Below are 14,528 nucleotides of genomic sequence, written 5' to 3'. Positions count from 1 at the left end.
GAAAATTGGTAATGGTAATGTAATATAACAAATTCAAAATTGATAAAAGTTTAACTAACCACAAGAAATAAAAAAAAAACTGGGGTAGGGGTTGCAGTCAACAGTTGACAGATCACATTGACAATCTTGACATTAATTGAATTTGTTTCATTTTCCTGAGAATACGACTTATGACGTTGCGTTTTAAAGCGATTTAAAACATTCAGCGAATGCGATTAGCAACAAGAAACGCCTTTGTATTATAAATTTTTACCATATCTCACAAAGTCAGTCAAAGTTTCAACTTTTAAAGTGGCAACTGTTATTCACTGAATCACATTCTAATATCGTTGCAAGTAGCAGGTTGCCATATTCACTTTTAAATACAGAAGGTTTGTTATTTAGTTTTTAGTGTTTCACCGATTTGAATTAAGCCTAGAGACATTGAAAAAATATTTTTGCCTCTTCTTACTTTTTAGGTCTGCTATTGTTCATACTGTAACAAAACATACCAAAATTAACAAACATTAATTGATTAATGCAAGACATTATTAAGCAAATGTTAGTAACTTTGGCAATAATGCACTGGTTACACAGAATGAATAATTCGCTTTAATTCGATATTAATTAGGTTTTATACCTCGGATCTAAAAGTACTATACAATAATATACAGGTGATATGCACTCATAAAATAGGGATCAAATTTCGGTGCATAAAAACAACTTCACACAGCATAAAAAAAAATTTAATATCAGGTTCAATATTTTCTAGCAAAACAATATTATTTTATTATTATTTAGATTAAACTTTAAACTATCCCTTAAATTTAAAAGTAATACAAAATTTTGAACTATTTGTGAAAATTAAGAGATTGCCATTTAGATTTACTAATACACTGTGTTAGTATATACTATAATCGGTATAAAGTTAACATTATTTATAAAAAAGTTTAAAAAAAAATATAATTACAATAATAATTTGGCTTATTTAACAGAACTTTGAAATAAATTTTTGCTTTTCAGTATTATTACCTATAATATAAACTAATAACGTAAATAGGCGAGCGACTCTAATAAACTAATTGCCAACAATTATAAAATAGTTATTTACATTACTAGTGTGGTATGAGCATTTTTATAGTCACGAAAGCATTGCGACAAGATCGTAAATCGAGTTGTGGTGATCACACCAGTCCATTAATTTGCTCCAACACACGAGTATTGTACAATATTTTATCTACGATTAACACATAAATTATCAATCTTTAACTCTAACTTTGATTTACGTAATGAGGGATTTTACAGTCACTAGTGCTAAAATGATTGTTTTATTGTACTGTTAGGGTGCTTTAACGCACTAGTGCGATAATAGTTATTTACGTAACAAGTAGGATATGAATGTTATTAACGCACGCATGTGAAAATTTGCATCACTCAATGAATGAACTCATACAGTGCGTTAATAACATATCCTACGTGTTACATTTTATCTACAACGATAATTATTTTAATGATTAATTGAAAAAAAAATAAAAAATATATATAATATAAAAAAAAAATATATTTCCAGCAACTTGTTAGGCATGTCAACATCTGGGATTAATTTATCCAATTGCAAAGAGTTTACCATTAATATTTATCCTAATAATAATTGAGTTTTCGAGTAATTGTATGTCGTTTTTTAATTTAAAAAAATCTAACTAAAAGCTACTTTTAATATTAATATTAACAAGAAGCAAGATAGTGGAGGCAACAGAACTCCAGATGTACAAACAAATTGTTCACCGATTATTAACGCACTAGTGCGGTAATAAAGGTCATTATGACACTGAAAATAGTGCGAAATTACGATATTATGTAACTGTTGTAGATAAAATCAATTATTATAATATGCGATAAATTAATTAATGGATCATACCGTGCTAGTGATTTTCGAAACAATAATATTTTGTTTTGCAGTCTCATACTGAACAATATAAATACTAACATAGTCAATAAATACCTACGTATGTCAAAATAAATACTTAATATTAAATCGTTATTAACATTACTATAGTGTGGTGATGTTCGAGGCCATTAATTTGCTTTACCACACGTATAATGCGCAATTCTTTATCTACATACACCACCTTTTTGTACTTTTTTTACGCTCGGAAAAAACATCAGATCGAACGTTTTTAAGCTTTAAATACAATATCTTCTTCCATTCGAATAATACATTTCCTCATATTTCGAAATACAGTCTTTTAGCTTCAATTCGTCGTAAATGAGTGTTAAAAGATTATCGGTTAAAACTACAAAGCTTACATCAGTCTGTTTTAGAGTGGTAAGGGAACCGGTAGTTTTGCCGAAAAATTCGTAATCAAATGATGGCTCAAACTCCGGCATATCCAACGTAATTCTTTGATCAATAATAGCGTACAGAAACTCCTCCAAAATCAGATCTATTTGGTTTTTAAGTGGTTTGAAGTCGACTTGTCGTTCCATCATCATGTCTTCAAACGTGTTTGTTTCAGATTCCAATTTAAATTTCATCACTCTGTCCAGTAGCTTTGAAAGTATTGTGAATATGTGAAAAGCTGCTTCTTTAGCCTGAAAAGACACAGTGAAAATATCACTATGAGTTTAAATTTCAGCATTTTATGATACTTATTTTCCCTGTAGGAAAAATTTCTTTGGAAATAATGGTCCAAAAAAGTGAGTATAGTACTATACTTTGTCCACGGCCATTGTTCATTAGTATTATTTCCATGTAAGAACTTAAATTTATCCTCAAAATTTAATGATAATGACATACGTCATACGTGTCACATAAAACATATGTCGAGGTAACTTGAATAACAAGCGGTAATCATGATCAGTTAATCGCAAGCTTATTAATGCCTCTGACGTTAGATTAATCTTTATTTAATTTTTGCACAGAAACTGAATATTACTAAATTATTGAGCGGTCGTGGACAAAATAAATATGTCATCAGATAACTGTTAGTTACTCAAAAAAGTTGATTAACTTCTCCTAATCCAAAAGTGAATAGTTTTTAATACTCACTCAATTTTCGTGTTTGTCCACTTTTGGATTAGACCAGACATAGTGCTTAAAATTTGGTACTGATATTTTCCAGGCACCTCGCATATTAAGTACCTATCATTAGATTACATTTCGTAAAGTACATTAATAATAATAAAGTTTCTAATAACCATAACAATCAGATCAGACAATAGGCTAATCTCAAGTTGTTGATTACAGGAATCAGTAATTCTATATATGTACTCCACCGAATTTCTTTGGTACATTTTTAATCGTTTGAAAAGAAACACAATGGTCAGAATTTGACAGGGTGTGTCCAAAATCAATCAATTCACAGAACGAATATAGTGTGTGCGAAGTGTCATGCGAAGTTGAATATTTTCAGTGCAATTTGGAACGCCCTATATGGACAGTATACTAATTGATAATTTGAAAAGCCACTCTCATTATATCTGGATACTATCAAAATGTTCAAAATTTGGTTATGTGCACTTAGTAAAAGTGAATATTCGATAACGATTTTGTTAAATATTATTATTAATTAATTTATATATGCAATACTTAATTAAATCACTTACTTCGAGATAAGTATTTGTGTTCCTTATAAGATCTCTCAGGTTTTGCTCTACACGAACGTGCTCCTCGGACATAAAGGATTGACTTAGATTCTGAAATTTAATATTATTTGATCGATTATTTTAACTACCATATATAACTAAAATTACAAAAAAAAAAACAGGATGACGCAACAATTCAATACAATTACATTGTTTCGATTGTGACAAATTAAAAAGCAAACGTCACATTCAAAACGATGTACCTATCTATTGCATTGTTGCGTCATCCTTTTTTGTATAAATTGCCTTATAGTATATTCAGTGACTTAATCTCTGTTAGGCTAAAATTCGACATTTTTGTAAATTTTTTTTCAGTTTTGAGTTGGACACCAACAAAATTGATCGCTTCAATCAGATCACTTTTTTGTAACTGAAGCCACTTATATGATAAGTCAGTTAGAATGGTGTCACAGTAAAAATCCCATTTTTGCCAATCCAAGATTATTGGATTGATAAAAAGCTTTTCAAACCCGTCGGTTTTTAGCTCATAGCAATAATAGATTTTACACAAAATATTGTAAGTATTTAAAATTGGGCAATGGCGACCGTTATTATCAAAAATACAACTTCAAAATCTTACTGTCCATAAAAGTCTGTAACATCATTTTAATTTACTATGATTTTTATCACAAAACTCATAATATGTAAGTAACACGACAAGAGTTGGCCAAACAAGGCAAGATTTCTTGTCTTGTAAAACATTAGTAATAAGCGAACAACACAACAAGCTTGACAGTAAGACAACCCTCAGTATGTTAAATGTTTTCAAAATCAGACTGAATAAAATATTCAAATCAAAATTACTCACAATTGTATGGAGTTTTCCGATCGCTTCTCGCACTATTGCTCTTTGTGTCCACTGCACAGTACGTAGCTGACGTATTTCTGGATAATTCTGGAATACTTCATCTTTCCAGACGGGATGAGTTTCCACTCCAATGGCAAAAAATGGCAAAACGACAACTAGAATTAAACAGCAATATTTGGATATGGATATAGTAGATAGTAGATAACTGACCTAATACATTCGAGGACACACACATCTTTCTTCTTTGTGATGAGCGGGCCACTCATGGTCACCTTATATATCCAGATATTTTTAATCTCGAATTCGCTCGAATTTCCTTGAGTTATCTATCAGATAATTATTATCAGGTAGATAAAATAATAGGCAGGTAGTTGTCGATCGAGAAAGTTCGAATGCAAACAGGTTTAAACGCATCACTGGACGTCATCTCTTTGAACTTTGGATTCTTTGGATGATGAAAAAAACATTAGTGTTGCGGTAAAGTTAAACGGAGATTCTTTTTGGTAAAAACAGTTTAGTGAGAGCACAAAACTGGCGCCCAAGATGGGTATCAAAAACTAAAATTTATAAAAGCATATCTGTAATTATGAGCTTTAAGTATTGCGATTTTTCTCGATGGGGAGTGCCAATTAAAACGCTGTAGAGTGTGTCTTAAATTCGATGGTTTTCCGGGGTATCTCCAAAAATAGCAAAGATAGTCGATAGAAAATTTTTGTGAAAGGACACAGCTGCTCCCGTTTCTGAGCTACAGGGTGATTTTAAACTGATTTTAAAACTCCTTCGTATTTTCTTTTTCATTAGCGACGCATAAAAGTATCAAATGCCTTTCGCTAGAAAATTTAGCTTAGAATACAAATATTTAATCCTTTTTCTTCTGTAGCTTTTAAAATATAAACCAAACAATATTTGTTTTTAATGGGACATTATACATACATTTAAGCAGTTTTTCTAAAATTGTGTAACGCCGCTAAACTTGGATAGAGTATTTTAATAGTATATTCTATATTAAGAGCGGAAAGTAGATATTTGCCGCTTGCACATGAGCTTAAGGCGAAGCCGAACGCTGCAATCATCTAAAAGCGGCAAAAGTACTTTCGGCTCGAAATATAGACGATCTTTTTTCGACGACTGCTGTGGGGTGGAGTAGAAGGACAATTTACATCATTTGTCACCGATAAATCATTTTGACGGAATGGCTTTATTTCAAACAGGTATGTCAAGCGTTGTTATGAAAACGCCGAAAAAGTTGGTGAGTAGATTGTTAGTAGAAAGCGAAAACGCTCTAGGACAGAAAATGATTCACTTTCTGTGCACGTGCGGCGAATAACCACTTTCTGCTTTGAAATGTAAGCGTACATGAGGTACTTTCAAAGTCAGTAGTCGAAAAAGCACTGTGCCTTAACACAGCTTTTCGGAAATATTTAACTGAGAGGTTTTTTAGAGCAAAATTGCTCTAAAGCAATCTGGTAAAACGTGAAATTTTGAAAGTTTTTCCTTTTACATTTTTTCCTACTTTTCCAAATAACCGAGTTACGTTTGGCTGAATTTGAGGGTTTACCATTATTTTTTTCATATTTTTCACGAATCCCTAAAAAAAAACCAAACCAAAAAGATTTTATGTTCCCGGTTTTGACAATGGGCATTTTTACAAAGACCAAAACCAGTCTTTTTTAAATCACGTGAAATTTTCGCCATTTTGACATGTTCTAATCCAACCAAAGTCACGTGACAAACAATTCCTTCATTTTGACCTTTTTTGGTGAAGTGTCGCTTGACTTGTGGCGGTTATTTTGACTTTTTTTTCATTGAAAATAAAACAAAACTACGTGACATTCTTCATCATTACCCAATCATTTTTTCCACGTGTTTTCTAGATCACTTGACACGTGTTAGTAAATTTACGTTTTTTAAAACTTTTCTTAGACTTTTTCATCAAAACGTTAATAACTAACTTATTTCGTACATAATGTATAAACTTTTGTATGTCGATGGATACCCAATAAAATGGACTTTCTCACGATATATCTACTTTGCTTGACCGGTTGATTAGTTTAGACGCTAAAGGGCGTCAAATTGGACCAATGTTTTCTGTTCAATTGTTATGCACTGTTTGTTTGAACCTAAATAACTTCATTATTTGACAGACATGCTAAGGATTTTAATATGTCGATGGATAGCCAATAAAGTGAGCTTTGTAAAAATATAAACTTTGGATGATTGGGGTGACGGTTTGGCCTCTAGAGGGCGTCCAAATTTAACCGTTTTTTCTTTTTTCACTTTTTTGATGCAATATTTCACTCAATCGTAAATAACAATCAATCTGATACACTCTGTCTAGACTTTTATACATCAATGGATAGCTAATAAAATGGGTTTTCCAACGATATGTCAAGACTTGGGTTTGGGCCGCTAGAGGGCGTCAAAATTGATTTTTTTTTCTTTTTTTTTAGTGCAGTGTTGCATGCATTCATTCAATCGTAAATACCTCGCTTATTTAGTCAACACTATAAAACTTTTTTTTCTAATTATGGCATATAAAGTGACACTTTTCAAAACTGATTAGAATGACAAAACGTTTTACTTTATGTAACTAGTTACACGTAGAAACATATGAGCGACATCCATCATAACATGTCGTTGTCACTGTTTATACAAGGTGCTATGAAAGTGAATATTTGTGTTAAATCACTTTAAAAGATGGTTTTTACCGCTTTTTGGTCAAAATTAGAAAAAATTATGTATGCAACACGTTTCGAAAATGTCTTATTGTGTAACTCATTCAAATTGTAGGACCTCGCTGCGCTCGCCCTACAAACATTCATTCGTTACACAAAATCGATCTTTTCGTAACTGGTTACATAAATAGCTATTATCTACTCCTAGCATGGTAATCATTCATTATATAGCTCATTTTGAGTTACGTAATGAGCGATTTTACCGCACTAGTGCGATAAAACAACTTTAAATGAAAATTTCTGCTGTAATTGTTTATTGAATTTAAACATAACTTTGATAAAACCATGAACAGACCTATCTTAAATAATAACTATATTTTACTTTTTATAAATATTAAAAGTGAAATGAATTCCTGAATTAGAAAGTTCTTGGATCGAATTTACACAATGATTTGAAGACGAAGAAACAGATTTAATCGAAGAAAATTCTTCTTTTACATTTGTCTTCTGCGTAAGAACTTTTTCACCCAGTATTTTCTTAGCGGTTGTCTTTTTATTTGCCGTTGAAGGGTCAATGTATCCTTCGGCAACAGAATTACTTTTCCATCCTCCATGGCGCTTGACAGTTAGAAGGTCTGCTCCTGAATCAGCCAACAAGGATGTAGAAGAACGCCGGAAACAATGTCCAGTGTATTCGTTCACGTGAGGCAAATTCAAAAAGGATGCGATTTTTTTGGGCATACTTGTAAGAGTATTGATACCAACAGGCTGCCTTATGCACACTCCTTGTCTAAAGCCGACAAAAAAGCGTCCGCTCTGAAGACCTATACAAAATGTTGCGTATATTTTTTGAAATCGCATTTCCAAAAAATGTAACAAACCTGAAGGACGTAAAGATATGTACCGTCGTACAATATCAGTCATGTTGACAGTTTCCATGCTTCCAGCAGTGATATAAAATTCTCTGGCAATTTTTGTTTTGGAATTTGGAATTTTTATGTGAAAAACACTGCCTTCATCAATAACGTCTCCATATAATAAATCTGTCATTTCCTGTTTTCGACAAGCCCCAGCAATTCCAATAATTAATACTACCTATTAAAACATGTATTAAAAATAAGAATAAAACACCAGGTAAAGCAATAAGATCAATATCTCAGTAGATTTTTGTAATAGGAGGTTAAACAAAAACACCTTACCTTGGTAAACAAAAAAGTCTTATCGTCAGCTTCCTTTAAAAACCTTTCTATTTCTTCTCGACTGAAGGATCTTGATTTTTTTGGTACATAACCCTCGGACTTTCTTTTAAGAAATGCTTGTAGCTGAGTATATTTGCTGATGTCTACGTTGTTTTTTTGTAGAATTAGTAGCTCGAAGCATCGAGTAAAATGACCAAAGGCTGGATGAACTATAGGTTGCTGCCAAGGTTTCAAAGTACACGAGTAACACTTTTTCTTGAAAGGGACTCTTTATGTTCTTGGTCTCGCACCAGGTGACAAAACGTTGATACATTTTTTCATATTTCTCCTTTGACTTGGCAGGCAACAAGCCAGATACCACGTTTGCGGCAGCTTCTTCAATACCTGACGGAAGTTCTTCAGACATGTTCATAACGAAATGCACTTTTAAAAATTTGTGACTGACACTGTTAAATTGTCGCTTAAGTGATATGTGGAAACAAATGGCCACCATAGCAACAACACCAAAACAGTACAGCGTAGATGACAAAATTTAAGGGTAACAAATAACTACCCGTAGCAAGCATATACGAGACGTTCCTAAATAGTTCACATTGCACAAAATATGAATTTTTTTCTTACTTTACGCTGCTTCTGATGGTCGTAGATAAAATGTTGTACATCACCCGTGGGGTATGGCAAATTAACGTACTCGTGTGATCACCACAACTCGGTACTAGTAATGTAAATAACTATTACGCCATTAGGTAGCCAATAAAATGGGCGTTCTAAAGATATAACAACAATGGTTAGTAGGTTAAACCGTTTGGCCTCTAGAGGGCTTTCAAAGTACGAGAATCCACTGTCATTTTACCATAGCTGGAAAAACTGTTTCAAAACCTCTTGTAATACTGTTTTTGTCAATACTCAGAAGACAGTTTGAAAGACACTGGTCACATTTTGATGTTTCTGAGCTGCAAAAATCTGTTTGAAAGCTTTTAGTCACTTTTTTAACTATCAGAAGTACTGTAATATTAATTTGACTGTGACATTTTTTCCACAATCTGTCATAGTCAAAGTAACATTTAATCCAAACCTGCTAAAACACAATCGCTGTATACGATGGTTAGAAATATAAAGTTGAAACTTCGAGGGTAGATTAGATTTTGTCCACCATTTTGGTGCTACTTTTATGAAGTAATCAAAGTTCTTTATTAACAACCATCATTTTAGTTTTCAACATTTTTCTAGTTATTTTTGAGAACCACCGCTTTGTTGTCTGTTCTCTTTATTTCATTTCTACCAACACTATTCAACAACAGCCTCCATTTTGTCTCTCCAACCTGACATTAATTTATGAATTTAATTAATTTTTCTGTTTGAATTTTAACCCCAAAAATGTCTAGTTTTTTTCACTTTACGACAGTTCCGAAATGTCACATTATTTTGGTTATGTTACTATCACGTAATATAAACGTTTAAAAATTTAAAAACCTTGTTATTTTAACACTTTTGTTTGTTATACCTAACCGCAATTAATTGTTTATTAGCTTCCTACATAAAAATAGCAGTTGCCAAAAATTTTTATAACCGAGAATTGTGTTGAAAAAAAAAATATAAAGAAAAATTTAATTGGGTTGATTAGTTACAACTTGAAACAAGTTAAAGAACTGAAAACAACTGATTATTAATCAAGTATTATTTAAATAAATTCTTCTTTTTAATCACTCGGATGATGTCACAGCCCCTTCGATATACTGACACATCACAATCACGAATTTTTAAACTACGGTATACATTTTTATAACAATTAAGTTTTTAACCTAACATGAACGTTTATATTACGCTAAAGTAGTATTTTCTATATGTATACATAGAAGCTCATCTTTTACTGCAAAATTAAGTGTGATTTGAGGCATAACTTGTTATTGAGCACATTACTGACTAAATCAAAAATAATGCAGAAAAGGTATTCTGCCATCTGTCAATGTATAGCAATTATAAAGATGAGTTGGTTCCTTTATATTCATAGGCGTAAATAGAAGTAATACTTCTAGTTAGTGACAACTATACGAGACAATAAAAGAAATTGTTATTTTTTTCAGAATATCTACATCATCGATGATGTGCAGACAGAGTAATGTGGCGAATGCTATTCCTACTTAATAATTATTTGTACATCCAGGTATAGTTTCTTCCTCTTGAAAATAATCAATCATGAATTTATAACGAGTTATCATTACGTGAGTGGCAAAAATTGACTCCAGTAAGTGAATCACCGAGATCCGAGAAATGTTTGCCCAATCATCAGTCTGATAAGACTTCATACCCATAAATGTTGTTGCATTTTTTTTTGATAAGAAATGATTTTGAATTAGGATCTAATGTTTTGTCAATTTTTAATCGTAAATCTCCAATTAAGATTTTTGCGTGTTTTTCATTTCACTTTCAGTAGAGCATAGATCATTTTCAAAAATATATTCAGTAACGTCAGTAGTTAGGCTTTTGTAACAAGAAAGCGACATTAAAATAGGAAACGAATTATCTTCTTCTTCTGCTGCGTGTCCATTAATGGATGTTCGCGATCACATTTGTCCACTCTTTCTTATTACGTATGGTATGCTTAGTTCTTGCATTGTCCTCAGTCCTGTCCACTGCCTAACGTTGCGGAGTCTTGACATCTTTTTCCTGCTGATTCCTCTCTTTCCCTCAATCTACCCCTCATTTATCAATTGCAGGAATTGATACCTCTCGTTGCGTATTACGTTGCCCAGGTATGCTGTTTTTCGACGTTTAATGGTGTCTTACAGTTCGAGGTCTTTATTGATTATTCTCAAGACCTCATCGTTGGTTCTTCTTGCAGTCCACGGAATCGTCAGTACACGCCTATAGACCCACTTCTCGACTGCTTCCAGCTTGTTCATAGTGCTCACCTTCAGTTTCCACCCCTCCATGCCATAAAGCAACACTGTCCAGACATAGCATTTGACAAATATAATTCTCAAACCAAGGTCGAAATCAGTATTGGTGAGCACTTTTTTTGAATTTCATGAACGCAATGCGGGAAATTTTAATCCGGCATCTGATTTCTGTGTCTGAATCCCAGTTTTAACACAGCCATGTTCCTAGATATTAAATTTATTTACTCGCTCTATTGGTTGATTCTCATATGTTAGGCTTGAGTTTTGAAATTCTTGTGGCTTTCGAGTAATTATCATGAATTTAGTCTTCTTGGTGTTGATATTGAGGCTCATGTTCTTACTGCATTCGCCGACAGTCCCAAGCATATCCCGCAAATCCTCCATGTTATCTGCAATCAGAACGAATATTGTTGACCCATACACCATTCACCTTAACGCCCACGTTGCGTTCTTCTAGGGCTTCCTGAAAAATGGCTTCAGAATATACATTGAAGAGAAGTGGGGAGAGAACACATCCTTGTTGTACCAACTCTGACTTCGGCCATTTGGTTCCAGCGGATGTCTTTTTGGTATATGTCCAATCTATTTAGGATTTGGTTCAGTTTATGATGTTGGACTCTGCCGAACGCCTTTTCATAATCGATGAAACACAGCATTATGTCCTTTCTCTGATCGTTGCAGTTCTGAATCAGTACTTGAGTCGCAACTAATGTTTCTCTCGTGCCTAAACCTCGTCTGTATCCAAATTGTGTGGATCCGATGTTTTTTTCGCAATTTATTGATATTCTGTAGTGGATAACCTTAAGGAATATCTTCAGTGTGTGACTCATGAGGCTGATTAGTCTGTGGTCCTCACATTTTGTTGCATTGTTCTTTTTCGGCAAAGGGGACAAATTTCGATATTTACGTTTTTCCTAATCCATGTATTTATTAAAATACTAACATAATTTTCTGTGTGATCGAATACCAGCCAACTATAACAAATGCAAATATGTGACTATGCCTCGAAATTGTCAGTTTTAAGTGAAAAACAACAAAACTATTTTAACGTTTAAATCTAAATTGATCAGTAATCGCGACATGCCGAAAAAAAAGGTATTCGAATAAATGGTGAAATGATGAGTATAATGCTACTAGTACTGTAGTAGGTACTTGCAATATTTCAAGTAAAAATTATTATGCAGCATAATTATATTATAGGAATAGATTTGTAGCATGTATTTGAAATAAAAAGCAAATACAAGGAGAACAAAAAATACAAGTCGAAGCCAGCCTTTTTTCGTCAGTTAAGTTACCAATGATAAAGAAAGTAGACAAAGTATAGAATAATTCTCGTTGTAGAATTATCATGCTGACGCAAACCTCTCCTCTAGACAATAATAACTGTATTATTACCGCAATCATGTTTAGCATTTTTGCTACTTTAGTAACTAGAAATTGGAATTACCTTGTAGGAAAACTAGCGGAAATCACCTGGCATCACTAGAAAACGGAAATTCCAAATCCTTAAGTTCCTATTACTCATTGAATAACTCATTAAGTACAAACGTTATGTGAATTACTAGTTTCGCAGGTCACGTGCTTGTTTTAGCCATCCTTGATACTAATTGTTGCCAAATTGCAATTTGACATTTGAATTTTGAGTTTCAATTTTGGTTTACTATCAGATATCGGAGTCACGTGACCATATTTTTTCTTGTCCTCAATTTCTCGAACTTTGAAAGTAATTTTGAGCAAAATTGCGAAATCGAAGTTTAATTCTAGGATTTGAAGGTTTACGATAGTCACGTGATTATTTTAACCAACCTTGTTCTGAGTTCTTCAAATTTAGGCAGTAATTTCAAAATGATTTATAAAATGAAAATTAACTATAGTTTTCAGTCCCGCGATAATTTGGACCATTTTAAAATTAGAAGAAAGCGGTTTTCACCCATCGCTTACTTGAATTCTTCTGAAATTTAATTTCAAACTACAAAAATTGGACTTTTTCTAAATTATAGTCAGTAGGTTTTACAGTTTAAGACAGTCACGTGACTATTCTAACAGTCAGGTAACTATTTTACTTCATCAGGCATGTAACTCTAGCTGTAGAAAGGAGTTTTAAAACATAGTGAAACATATACGGGTGTAAAGAGGAAAAGAGGGACAAAAATAAATATGGATATCACAATTGTGTAGCTGCTGGCCGTTTGTCATATCATTACATGCCTGATGAAGCCAAAAATTAGCCTTATTCCTTCCTGCTTCACCTTTTTTGCGGAATTACCCAATAAAACTCATCGTTAAACATTCTTCCATGTCTTCAAATATGATTTCGAGTTTTTTTATGATTTAAAAATGATACAATTTCTGTAAGTCACATGACTTGTTCAGTCATCCTTGATTTTATTTTTGACCAGCTTGCAATTTAGATTTGAATTTTGACAGTAACAAATTAAACTTGATTTACAGTTAGATTTTAAAATGATAGTTCAAATTCAAGAGGCACGTTAGTCACGTTTTGTTTATAGTCAGGAAATTACAGTGAAGGGACGCGTTAGTCACGTGTGTCACGTGACTTTCTGTTCTGAATTCTAAACCATCTTAGGTTAGTCACAAAATAAGAATTCGCTTGTTTTCAGGTCACGTGACAGTAGGAAATATGGTAGGTATAATGTCAGATTTGAAAATCAGTCACGACTATTTTGATCAGTTTCAAAACCAGAATTATATTGTTGCAGACATTTTTGACATTTCACGTGTATTACCCAAAATTTTTTTCCTACTTTATTCTCCTCTTCTTCTTTCTCTAATTTTTTATTTTTTTTTGATGATTATTCTCAATTATAAAATCACGTTTTATAACATAACTGTGTTGGCTATTTTGTAATGGAATTTTTTACAATATTCGGTTTTACGATTTTTTGTAACCTGGAATTTCAACGTATGTGCTTCTAATTTGTATATCAAAAAATCGGCTTTTAAATAGCTCCTATTTGCCACTCAATTAGTAGCATCCTGTATATACTTCAGAAGTTAATATGGTTCTATTTAATAAACTTAAAATGTTCTGTGAATAAATGATTTTAATAATTAATTAGAATTTTTTTTGTTTTAATAACTTGAAGAAGAATAAAAATTATTAAACATGGGAAAGTTGAAAAATTGTATCTATGTGAATTGCAATCAATTCTTTAGATTTTAAATTAACATATGTTCTTCTAAGGCAATCTTAAGCATTAAATTACCTGCTTTTGTAAGAGTTTTTCTTCCTGATTTGCACAGTTTAAAAAAATTAAAATCTCCATAACAAAAAATATGAATAGGGGTCAGGGATATTCGG

At 32.4% G+C, this 14,528-nt stretch overlaps 2 protein-coding genes and 1 long non-coding RNA gene across 4 annotated transcripts in view; all 3 read right to left on the bottom strand.

The window, feature by feature from the left end:
* The window catches only part of LOC145725166 (uncharacterized), a 245,324-nt gene that overhangs the window by 131,389 nt on the left and 99,407 nt on the right, over nucleotides 1-14,528 (bottom strand). The window lies entirely within an intron of this gene.
* Nucleotides 710-4,682, bottom strand: LOC145724312 (uncharacterized). 2 transcript variants are annotated; one of them, XR_014176980.1, is made up of 5 exons: nucleotides 4,643-4,682; nucleotides 4,433-4,587; nucleotides 3,586-3,675; nucleotides 1,842-2,571; nucleotides 710-1,336 (listed from the first exon to the last, which is right to left on the bottom strand). XR_014176980.1 is itself a non-coding variant. In XM_081972480.1 (4 exons), the coding sequence occupies exons 1-4, from the start codon at nucleotides 4,665-4,667 to the stop codon at nucleotides 2,164-2,166; spliced, it is 678 nt and encodes a 225-aa protein (XP_081828606.1). In that variant the 5' UTR covers nucleotides 4,668-4,682; the 3' UTR covers nucleotides 710-2,163. The 2 variants fall into 2 exon arrangements, 1 of the variants encoding a protein (XP_081828606.1); XM_081972480.1 differs by having other exon boundaries at nucleotides 710-2,571.
* LOC145724834 (uncharacterized) lies at nucleotides 7,039-8,674 on the bottom strand. Its single transcript, XM_081973277.1, has 2 exons — nucleotides 7,989-8,674; nucleotides 7,039-7,931 (listed from the first exon to the last, which is right to left on the bottom strand). Exons 1-2 carry the CDS (start codon nucleotides 8,155-8,157, stop codon nucleotides 7,486-7,488), a joined length of 615 nt encoding a protein of 204 aa, XP_081829403.1. The 5' UTR covers nucleotides 8,158-8,674; the 3' UTR covers nucleotides 7,039-7,485.

The sequence above is a fragment of the Ips typographus genome, linkage group LG2, assembly GCF_016097725.1.
Source record: "Ips typographus isolate SLU linkage group LG2, UJ_Ityp_2.0, whole genome shotgun sequence".
Classification (NCBI taxonomy): domain Eukaryota; kingdom Metazoa; phylum Arthropoda; class Insecta; order Coleoptera; family Curculionidae; genus Ips; species Ips typographus.
The sequence above is the reverse complement of the archived record's forward strand: the minus strand, read 5'-3'. Positions and strand labels throughout refer to the sequence as shown.

Coding starts and splice junctions, on each gene's coding strand:
- LOC145724312 (XM_081972480.1), bottom strand. CDS start 4,667: ATGTGTGTGTCCTCGAATGTATTAG. Junction 4,588..4,642: donor TGTGTCCTCGAATGTATTAG/GTCAGTTATCTA, acceptor GTTTAATTCTAG/TTGTCGTTTTGCCATTTTTT. Junction 2,572..3,585: donor ACACAAATACTTATCTCGAA/GTAAGTGATTTA, acceptor GTGTCTTTTCAG/GCTAAAGAAGCAGCTTTTCA.
- LOC145724834 (XM_081973277.1), bottom strand. CDS start 8,157: ATGACAGATTTATTATATGGAGACGTTATTGATGAAGGCAGTGTTTTT. Junction 7,932..7,988: donor CATATCTTTACGTCCTTCAG/GTTTGTTACATT, acceptor CATTTTGTATAG/GTCTTCAGAGCGGACGCTTT.